General features: G+C 39.3%; 1 protein-coding gene across 3 annotated transcripts in view; it reads right to left on the bottom strand.

Annotated features, from left to right (window-relative positions):
- The window catches only part of setd3 (SET domain containing 3, actin histidine methyltransferase), a 38,190-nt gene that overhangs the window by 23,223 nt on the left and 3,141 nt on the right, over nucleotides 1-11,826 (bottom strand). For all 3 annotated transcript variants that reach the window (XM_044165858.1, XM_044165860.1, XM_044165859.1), the window contains exons 3-6: nucleotides 9,375-9,467; nucleotides 9,001-9,149; nucleotides 8,728-8,800; nucleotides 6,339-6,595 (exon numbers count right to left, since the gene is read on the bottom strand). In XM_044165858.1, coding sequence (XP_044021793.1) covers nucleotides 6,339-6,595; nucleotides 8,728-8,800; nucleotides 9,001-9,149; nucleotides 9,375-9,467 — 572 coding nt within the window. The remainder of the gene's footprint in view (nucleotides 1-6,338; nucleotides 6,596-8,727; nucleotides 8,801-9,000; nucleotides 9,150-9,374; nucleotides 9,468-11,826) is intronic.

The raw sequence follows: 11,826 nt of genomic DNA, 5'->3' as shown, positions 1-11,826 counted from the left end.
ATTAAAAATAGCAAATTAGTATTAACGAAATAACTAGTCTGTGATGCATATTTTGTTAAATATTTGACTTGGTCCCCATGTATCAAAAGCAACATAACAGGGTATGGGTTACAAAGGCCTAGACAACATAATGCGATGCTGGTACTAATTATTAGAGAATCATAAAAGGTACGTATGGCATATAATTATTCTTTCTTCCTTCTCGATGATAGCTATATTTATTTCTAAAATAAAATCGAACATATGATCCAAATAACCCCAACTGTTATAGCACCATGCTGAGCCTGCATGTCAGTGTCATCGTAACAGAGCGTGAGAGACTAACGCGCTCCCAGTGTAAATATCAAAGAAACTCTTCCTCGCTATAGCGTTAGCCTCTGTCATCTTTCTAACAGTTTTGCCATGACAACAGTTAATAAGGAATGACTTACACCTGCTTCAGAAAGGTCAAAGTTCTAATTAACTTATATGTTACAACCTGTAGTTACTACGTTTTAGTGCAACTCCCTCATTACATTCAAGCTAAGGTACCTTTGAACTTCTACATAGCTGGGTCTTCCATCCCTCTACTTACTGTGCTGGCATCACAGTTAGCAATGCAGATCTTGTTCCAACACATGATAAATGTTCATGTTTCAGGCCTGTTGAGATTCAGCTACAACACTGAATCCATCTATTTCGATAGATAATAACACACACTTGATCACAGAACATGTTAGTAAAACATTCAGATCAAATCTCTGTCCATCAATAGCTTTACTTAGACATCATCATTAATCCTTGAAGCAGGATGTCAGCTGTATATGATACATATACAACCAAAAGTCACTGTAGCTAATTGGTTGGCCAGTAGTAGTTTGATCATAAGACACCAAAAAATTGGACTTTTCATTATGGGACCGTATGGGACATCAAAACCCTTCAGTACCACAACACTAAGAAGGTTACCAGCAAGTGTGTCGAGGAGTCCCCATGGCGTTCAGAGACTGTAGATTAGCACAGATATCAACATTAATCAAATGGGCAGCATTAGACCAGGGTCAGTGACTAAAGCTCCTCCAGCACTGGGATTCTTCTTCCAGCTCACTGACATTAAGTCATTTAGATTACAACACTCCCACCTAGTGGAGTCCACTGAAATTGCTTCGTAAAGTAATTTTCAAAGAGGAGTAAGCAAAGCATTTATCTTTAGTTACCCCTTGTTTTTAAAAGAATGACATACATTTAAATCTTAAGAAATGTAAATATTGTGAAACTAATTGAAAAAGGTAATAAACTAATCAAACACACTATGTGAAATATTCCATTAAATTTGTGTCTGAAAGAAACGATTCAGCCAAATACAGATATCATGCCTGTTATCTTAACGTGCAAAACATTCATTCCCCTGCCTGTACATCATCTAATTAAAACAAACACCTAGCTGCTGCCAAAAAGAATGAATTCTTTGAAAAATATTCCTTTCAGTGCTTCTGTGATATAAGAAGAAGGGTCTGACTTCGAAGAGGGCTGTGGTGAGTTGTGATCAAAGCTGAGCTGTCATTTCACCATGCTTCAGATTAATAATGGGACAATAGCATATTTGAAGATTACTGTCCCACTATCTGTTGTGTGGGCCTGTTAACCAATATTTCATCATATACCATAATCACTGTCTCTAGATCTTACTCCATTTGTTGGCACATTACACTGGACTGTCATTTTAAAGTTCATAAATTGAATCTTTTCCCCAAATTGAAAAAGGGTGTTGCTGATCTTGATATGTAAATCACTTTGTGATACATGAACTTATGATTAGAAAAATATTATATGCCAATCATCGGTGACCATCTGTTAGTTCAACTCTGCCTGCAGTCCTACTTCTGATTTAAGGTGTTACTCAGTTTCCACAAACTACATCATGGTTCTTTAAAATCTATATTCTGGCCCAATGCCTCCCCCTCCTGGTCAAGGTGGAGTATTTCAGGCACATGACTGAACTCTCGTTAATCACTGCTGCTCACCGCAGAATTGTTGGGAGATTGAAGGCAAAGTGCTCAAACAGCTGCAAAGGTCTGTTAGCCAGACAGGAGGGAGGAGTCTTTTTCAAGGAAGACATTCTGACGGTCACGGTAGGAAAAGCACAGGTGTAAATAATTCAGGGTTTCAGGGTCCTGGTATTGTTCATGCTGGCTCACTGTCATGGCTTACTGGGACACCTGAATAGAGTAGAGCCATCGTTAATGTTATTAGTAACACCTGTGCTGTGAAAAAGGTCCGCAAGAGGGAAAAAAGGAAAGGAGGATGCCCCTCAAAGTAACTGCTGCCGATGCTAATGTGGCTCGGTGTGACTCAATAGCATTTAGCAAACAGACTGTAGTATTATGACATCCCAAGCGCCTGTAGTAGTACACTTTATGGAAATAAAGTTTTCCCCACAATGTTACATGCCTCTACAATTCAAGCTGCTTTTGTTCAGTTAACTAGCTAGCTAGTTAGCTAGATAATTGGAAGATTAATTTCTGCTTTCTTTGTTTCCTTATCAGTTATCTTATATTTACCATTCTACTGGTTCATTAAGCTTACAAGAGTTTAACAAACAATCACATCTCCTAACCCAGCAGAGAAACTACAGCAAGTTCTGAGATCCTTGTGGTTTGAATTCATTAAATTAAATGAGCAAAAAATAGGACACTGAAAACGTAGTCTTGCTTGCACATTCTCCATCACAAGTCGAAGTCCTGCATTCCCAACCCTACGTGGATACAGGTAAAGTATCAACAGTAAAACATCTTAAATGTTCCTCCACACAGGTCTTTCCACTTCCTCTGGCTGATTAGACCTCTGCGCAGGTTGAAGCCGGGTGGAGCTATGCTGGATTTACGTGAGGTCATCAAACTTGACGAGCCAATAAGAATTATAGCTTCTCCCACCCAAACAGGTGCAACAATATTAACAAGAGAGTCAGACAGATGATGTCCACACAGTCCAGAAATGAGGCAAAATAAGTGAAACACCTGTATGGGTGAACAATGGGTGTGTACGGCCTTTATCAAAGTGTTATGTTTATTAGTATTGTTTTTTGTTGTAACTGGTCCAGGTGGCACCAAATCTTAACTACTTCATGTACTGTTATGCCATTTAAACCACTAATCAAACCAAAGCATCACATCGTATAATCTCATCTCAACAATGGAAATACTAAATTACTGCAACCTCAAAGCTATACTTATGTACAGTAATAGACCTTTTTCTATAACAAACATTTTTACATGTCAACAAATTAATGAATGAAATTACATTAATAATGGCTTCATTCCATTGAGATTTACCAGTTCCACAGCCCTGGTATTATGCAATCTTGCTCACTGTCATGGCTTACTGGAACACTTAAGAGCCATCATTAACATTATTAGTAACACCCGATACACATTTTTACTGTGTCTTGATGACTGTGTATTATCTACAAAAGACTTAATGTACAGTATGTATACAGTATGCAGGCTTTTTCCTGCTTAGAGAAATTTTGGGCAACCCCAAAGAGGTTTTAGCGCCAAAATGATAAGAATTGAGAATAAAAAAAGCAATTAAAATCCCGTCCGAATGTATTTAATCAGCAATTTATTAAACAACTGCTGAACAAGCAGAACATAAACTTCAATAGGACGTCTTTGAATTACAGCAGTCAACTCCCCTCTCATCCACAGCTGCTATATTTTATACGAGGCGGGAAGCTCCGCTGTTCTGCATGCTAAATCTAATTAAGGTAAAAGTATGTATTACAGCAAACTTTACTTAAAGTACTGCAGTAAAATGTTACCTGATAGTCTTTTACTATTAAATCTGATGTTTCTGGATTAATATTACTGCTGCATTAATGTGTATGTCGCATTTTAATGTTGTAGATGTTGAAGGTTGAGCTATTTTAATTTTGAGAATTTACAGTATGTTATTCTAGAGAAAATGTTTATATTGAGATATGAAATGGTAAATGGACTGTACTTGTATAGCGCCTTTCTAGTCTTGTGACCACTCAAAGCGCTTCACACACTACATATTGCATTCACCCCATTCACACACATTCATACACTGATGGCAGAACTGCTCATCAGATTGGTGGACGACCCGCTCTACCACTAAGCCACAGCCGCCCCATATATATTGTATATTGTGGCATAGCCTAGAAATATCGAGATCGGTCGACCGACTCATCTCTTCATCATTCTGCAGCTCAGCAGATGACGGAGGGAGGAGGGAGGAAGAAGAAGGACGGTGGAGAGAGAAAGAAGGAAGATGGAGAGACAAAGAAGGAGGGAGGATGGAGGGAGAAATGTGCAGCACCTGGCGGTGTACTGCACGCACACACTACAGTCATCTGGAGTCAAAAGGGAAGAAATATGTAAGATGAAGGTGAAGAATATAGGGAATACTACACACGACTAACTTTAGCAAAGTCTGGAAATTACTACTTCATTCCCAAAGACCTGCACCTGCACAGTGATGTGGACAATGATGGGTTTCCTGGGCACATAGGACCAGCACAGCAGAGCACTCTGACTCAAGTACAGGGCATCCGGAAAGTATTCACAGCGCTTCACTTTTCCCACATTTTGTTATGTTACAGCCTTATTCCACAACTGATTAAATTCATTATTTTCCTCAAAATTCTACAAACAATACCCCATAATGACAATGTGAAAGAAGTTTGTTTGAAATCTTTGCAAATTTATTAAAAATAAAAACCGAAAAAATTCACATGTACATTAAGCATTGACCCTCACAATTGAGCTCAGGTGCTTCCTGTTTCCACTGATCATACTTGAGATGTTTCTACAGCTTGATTGGAGTCCCCCTGTGGTAAATTCAGTTGATTGGACATGATTTGGAAAGCCACACACCTGTCTATATAATAATCGCAAAATTGGTTAATCAATAAAAAAATAATTGTTAGGTGCAGATCTAACAAACACTAAAAAAAAGTAACATTTTGGAACATAAGGAAGCTCACTTAAACTGCTTTCAGCACAAGGCAGTGCATGCTGGGAAATGTGGGCCGTCACTATGGCTACAATACTCTCAGCATCGTGCAGCACGCCTTGTGCACAGCTGAGCAGATGGAGTGGAGTCAAAGTGGTGTGTTCACGGTACGCTGCTAACTAGTAAAATACATTGCTGGAATGTTAATAAACAATGAAATCAATGAAATCATTTTCCCCTTTCAGTATAACTCTAATATAAACCTGTCCCTGACGTCACGTCACTCATGCTTATCACAATTGTTTGCTGTGTTAGCGAGGTAGCTAGCCAGCTATAGTTTGTCAGTCAGTAGCAGACTGAGAGGTTAGTGTCAGAGCATCTCTTCATCATTCTGCAGCGCAGCAGATGACGTTGCGCTGTTGAGTGGTGACTTCACGATACGTTGTTACCGAGCTGCTGAGATGCTGGATAGTCAAATAACGTAAGGAGCTGCTTTTTCACCGGATACGTTGAACGTTTCCCCTGAACGTTTGTAGCAGAGGCGCTGTTTCTCTCTTGGCAGCAGCGAACCGTGAGTTAATGTTAGTGACCGTTACATTAACAGCCAAATACTGCTACAGATGACATGTTTTGATAAGCAAAAAAAAAAAAAAAAAAAAAAAAAATAAATAACTCATTTCTGATCGAAGTTCAATCCTTTGTAATAATGGTGTAGCATGACTCTCAGAGCTCGACAGAGTAAGTTAGAGAATATGTAGTTTAGTATATGTGGTTTAGTAGAGAGCAGTGGTGGAATATAACTAAGTACATTTAGTACTGTACTTTAGTACAGTTTAGAAGTACTTGTACTTTACTTGAGTATCTCCATGGCATTTCCTGCTACTTCAGCAATTTACTGATACTGAACAGTACGGATGATTATTTAACTATTTATTATATTTTTATTTGTTTTCTCAGAGTTCATTTCTAGAATTGGTTGACAACGTATATGTTAAATGATTTAACATATTAAAGAATATTTTACTTAAATATTCTTTAATAGTTATATTTGTGTAAGAAAGCAGCCTTCTGAGTACCTTTGCATAGATATATCGATGCACAATCCACACAGAAAATTTCTATATTCATTCCAGCTCAAAAATTCACTGTATCGGCCGCCATATCGGTAATCGTGAATGTTTCCTCTCTAAAATTGGTATCAGTCTCAAAAGTTCCATATCGGTCGGGCTCTAGTATTTATAAGCCATATCGCCCAGCCCTAACTGTACGCGGACCGATCATGCTTACTGTCGTGCACAGTCACCCCCCAAAGGCCCATTCTAAGTCAGGAAAAACCCTGGTATTATACTGTATGTGTCTGTGTGTTCAGTGTATCTGCCTACCTGTATCAGTTTGTAGAAGTAAGCGTACTGGCGTGCAGTGTTTTTGTACTGGCTCAGGATGTCCTGCACTGCCTGTGTGCCCAGCAGCAGCTGCACCTCATCCTGCTGGTAGAACAGCGGCGTGTCATACTCCTGAGGAAGACTGCGGATGTACGGCAGCCAGGATGAAGCAGGGTTGGCTCGCTCACACAGCAGATGGAAGGCCAGCGTCACGTTTCCCATGGCCTGTAGGATCCTGTCCTGGCTGTACAGAGGACCTGAGACATGGAGGTTACCTTGAGTAACAGGATAGCAGAACTCAAACGACTTTGAGCAGACTGAAAATCTTGTGTTTCTGCTGTCGTACAGGTTGAAATTTGCACACACTGAAATGTTCTACTAATCTCACAGAACATCTGTGGTGGATGAGATTAGACGTGCAACAGCCCCCTAGGCACTGATTTGGTGATTTGCAGGTTATATGTCCAGATGTTGAGTTGCAGCTGATCTACTGCTTTTTTTGGTAGACCAGGAAGACCAGCATTACAACAGTCCAGCCTACTAGTGATAAAAGCGTGTACAAGTTTCTCAGTATTTGCCTTGGAGAGCCATGTATTCTATTGAGCCATGTATTCCTATAGCCCTCAGTAGTAACAACTTCCTGAGCTTCTTAAATAATAAAATTTTAACGATTAGAGAAAAAATTCATCACGTCCTGCCCTCAGCCTGTACCGATTTATCTTCACAGGAACCTTAGAAACAGCTGTAAAACCTGATCTATATTTTGACTGCTTTTCTCCTATTGACCTTCTTTAACTAACTTCGACGATTAATTCCTCTAAGCCATCAACCTGTCTCTTAGACGCCATTCCAACTATGCTGCTTAGAGACGTTTTACCCTTAGTTAGCACTTCTTTACTGGATATGATCAATCTCTCTTTATTACTAGGATATGTATCACAGTCCTTTAAAGTAGCTGTAATTAAACTTAAACTTAAAAAGCCCACTCTTGATTCCAGACACATTATCTAAAGACATAGTTGCTCGAGATGGCATTGCCCTGGCCTCCAGCACCACCGGAACCTCTGAGTTATTTTTGATCAGGATTTATCCTTTAACTCCCACATGAAACAAACTTCAAGGACTGCCTTCTTTCACCTGCGTAACATTGCAAAAATCAGGCACATCCTGTCTCAAAATGATGCTGAAAAACTAGTCCATGCCTTTGTTACTTCTAGGCTGGACTATTGCAATTCCTTATTATCAGGCTGCCCCAATAAGTCCTTTAAGACTCTCCAGTTGATCCAGAATGCTGCGGCATTTGCAATGACAAGAACTAGGAAAAGAGATCACATTTCTCCAATATTAGCTTCTCTGCACTGGCTCTCTGTAAAATACAGAATAGAATTTAAAATCCTTCTCCTCACCTACAAAGCTCTTAATGGTCAGGCACCATCATATCTTAAAGAGCTCATAATACCTGATTACCCCACTAGAACACTGCACTCCCAGAATGCAGGGTTACTCGTGGTTCCTAGAGTCTCCAAAAGTAGAATGGGAGCCAGAGCCTTCAGTTATCAAGCTTCTCTCCTGTGGAATCAGGTCCCAGTTTGGGTTTGGGAGGCAGACACCATCTCCACATTTAAGAGTAGGCTAAAGACTTTCCTTTTTTATAAAGCTTATAGTTAGGGCTGGCTCTGGTGAGTCCTGAACCATCCCTTAGTTATGCTGCTATAGGCCTAGACTGCTGAACGAACACCAGAATTCCTAAGGTCATTGGAAGATATAAAGGGCTGCATAGAAACCATTTTTTGGGAGACGAGTATCATATTTTGTTTGAATGTAAGCATAATGAATTACAGAGAAATATTTGCCAAAATATTAAACTGCCCATCTATGTATAAATTAATTTTGTTATTATAAATCAGATAAGCCAAAAGTTATATGTAAAGTAGGTGCCTTTTTGAAGAATGCCCTTCGTTTGTTTAAGTAACATTCATTGTACTTTAGCCATGCCATGTGCTATCTTTTTTTCTTTTTTTTTTTTTTTATTATTATTATTGTTATTATTGTATGTTCTGTTTGTGGTCCATACCATGTGATCATAGTCTTTAGTCCCATAAATAAATAAATAAATAAAAACTTGCTACAGTATATTTCCACATGTGGTTAGGACCAGGTCTTCGCATTGAAATATTCATTTAAATGCTGTTGAAACAATGCTTATATGTACAAGGTAAATCCTTAACATTTGATGTTGAATCAAACTTCATTTGGTTGTTTCTCTTTTTCTCCTATAGATGCTATTTTTCTTCTGCTGTAAATAATTCGATCTGCTCCTGGAATGGCACCATTTCCTCATGGGGCCCAAATGGTTTGATGTTATATACTTATCATATGAAGTCCTTACCCAGTACAGAGTTCTGGGCCGACTCCACCGTCATTAGCATCTTCCTGGGAATCCACAGGAAGAGTTCCTCTGCCTGCACACACACACACACACAGTGTAAGTATTCAACACTATGTAGCTAACGGCCTCTGTCAATCTGCTACAACTACTAATTACTTTAAAAATGAAGTGGAATTTTGAGACTGATTCTGTATTGCACTGGGAGTCAATGAAGTGATTTAAGCACTGGAGAAACTCTTGCAAGTAAAAAATAAAAAACTGGGCTGAGCTCACCTTGATTTCTCTGGTGGCCCGCAGGCCGTAGCCCTCCATTCCAAAGTTAGCCACTGTGAAGCTGTCACAGGACGCCCCGTTTTCCTGAGCCCAGGACATCAGATCTGGGAAGTGGTCCTCTCTGCTGCCCTCAAACACTATTGACATACCTGAACACACACACCAAAATTGCAAATAATAATAATAATAATAATAATAATCTCTTTATTTTAACCACTAAACTGATCACTGACTTTAAATTACATGAAACCTAATCTATTGCTTTACATCTATTGCTCATCACTTACATTTCTTCGGTACTGTGGGATACAATTTAAAAACTCTGAAAAAGGTAAAAATATTGTGTGTATGCACATGTATGTGTATGTACTCACCTTTCTGTTTCTTGCGGATCTTCTCCACCAAGCCTCTGATCTGGACGTACTCCTCCCACTCTTTACCAGCAGAGGGTGCTGCACTGCTGCATTCTGGGGAAACACATGGTGACCTTAAACACCTCAACTCTATCACTTTCAATTAACCATACAGCTAAACACACCTTAACACCACATGTTAACCTGAAAACACAGCAAAGCATAACTAAACCAAGAAGCCATAAAGAGCAACTCAATACTAAATCATATAGTGCAGAAACTTTAAAGCATGTTGCACTTGTGGTGAAAGCCCAGTCAGTGTGATGTAACATCAGCTGTACTGTCTTTGACAACTGATGCACAACACTTGGTCATCACTGACTGTGACATTAGGTTAAGGGTTCAATTCAATTCAGTTTTATTTATATAGTGCCAATTCATAACAGAAGTTATCTCATTGCGCTTTTCCTATAGATCAGGTCTAGAGCGAACTCTTTAATATTATAAGGGTGCAAAACACCTGGGGTACTTTCTTTTAGCTTGAGAGGCTGTGTGCTTTGAGCTACCGGGATCTTTATCTGTCCTCCTCCTGCTGCTTCCTTTATCTCTGGTGTTTCAGCTCATTGAGGACATAAAGCAGACTGCACATAAGGACACAGAAACACCATACTAAACCAGTTTCATTAAGGTGTTCCCATTGTGAACCACTGTGAAGCCCCCCACACACATCGTCCATGTTATCATACTGCACAGGCTGCAGATATGTCATCTTTAGTACTTGATCCTGCAACACAGTAGCAGCATGTGACTTGCTACTTTGTTTCAACTGTCTTAGCATTAAGGGCCAGATATACTGAATAGCAGACGTACACGCATTCACTACACTGGGTGCACGCATACACAGACATGTTAACAGACATGGTGCAGACGGCCCATGTGGACACAGACAGACGATGAGCTTAAAGTCACGCTGATCGTCACAGCCACATGGATGTGGAAAGTAAGATTTGGGCTGCGTTGGTGTGTGTGTTGCTCCAGGTACACTGACAACAGTTGTCTGCCAACAGTAACACTTTGTCACTCATTTTATAGCGACCATAGAAATCACTAACAACAGGCAGCATTACAATTAGTGTCACTATTGTCTTTGTAAAAGCATCTTTTATTTATTTAGCGTAAACCAACATTCCTTTACAACAAAAATAAGGTCACTTCTTCATTGCATGTTTTGTGCTGCCTTACAGTATATGTCACAGAAATTAATCACAAATGCTGCAATATACTTCAATAGGCATAAGTCTTTCATAGAGGTCATCAAGGAATGAAAATAGGCGCCCAGTGTCCCAATTAAGAGTTTATGCATTTTTATATTATTTTTTAGTTCTTTTTATTTATGTTAGGTTTTGATCGTAAATGACAAAACAGTTTTGACAATAGTATGTAAACGTGCAAAACTGAGTGCAAATACACAGAGGTTTGGTGGTGGTTGAGTTTGAGTGAGAAAACAGTTGATGAAATTTGAAAGATGTGGTCATCGAATGCATTTAGTAAAAACAATGAAAAGTGATCCACAGTTTAATCACACTGACTTCTGCTGTGCTGACTGTGTGAAGTGAAATGTGAGTTAGCAATTGTAAAAAAAACTCTAAGAGCTCCAGTCAAAGCTCAAATGATGGAAAACCATGTGGAAAGCATGATGGGAATATCTGTGCTTGCTTCATGTATTAGTTTTTTTTACAACTGGATACAAACATTTCTCAATACTGAGTTCACTTTTTCAAAACTGTTCACACAGTCGGCACAACAGAAGTCAAAACTGTGACATTTATGTTCAAAACCGAACATAACACAAAATGACTGTAAATTAGACTGCAATTAAGTCTGTTTCCATTGCACTTTATTTTTATAGAGACACGAACTATTTGCAGTTATTTGAATTTCCAGTGTTACCACTCCGGTTTTTTTATGCAGGTTTTTAAAGAGATGGATGGAAATGCATGAAAATGACAATGAAATAATCCAGGAAGGCCAGTTTGAGAAACAGATCCATAAGCATGAAGGTTTATCAGATGCCAAAACACTGCATCTGACATTATAATACCACGATGAAGGATTTTACAAAACAAGGGCAATTGGTTTATTCTCCATCTCCAACGACCGCAGACAAACAGCAGAATTACCCCTTACACATCACAAAACAAGGAAATCTACCTGAAATGTGCGCTTAAATGTATTTGATTGGCCAACACAGTCCCTTGTTGGATGACATGGCGTTGCGGTGTGGCACAAGTTGACTTCCCCATTTCCACGATTTGTTTTGTTCTTCGGCCCAGCTCTCTGTGTGGGCAGCCCACTGGCGACAATGCAGTGACCTCAGTGAAATGAATGAGGCGGCTGACGTCAGTCTGGACATAGTCTTAGCACTGGCTAACAAAACAACAACAAACTATTTACTGTTCTCTATAGTTTGGCA

The sequence above is a fragment of the Siniperca chuatsi genome, linkage group LG15, assembly GCF_020085105.1.
Source record: "Siniperca chuatsi isolate FFG_IHB_CAS linkage group LG15, ASM2008510v1, whole genome shotgun sequence".
In the NCBI taxonomy this organism is placed as follows: domain Eukaryota; kingdom Metazoa; phylum Chordata; class Actinopteri; order Centrarchiformes; family Sinipercidae; genus Siniperca; species Siniperca chuatsi.
This window is presented reverse-complemented; position numbering and strand designations above follow the sequence as displayed.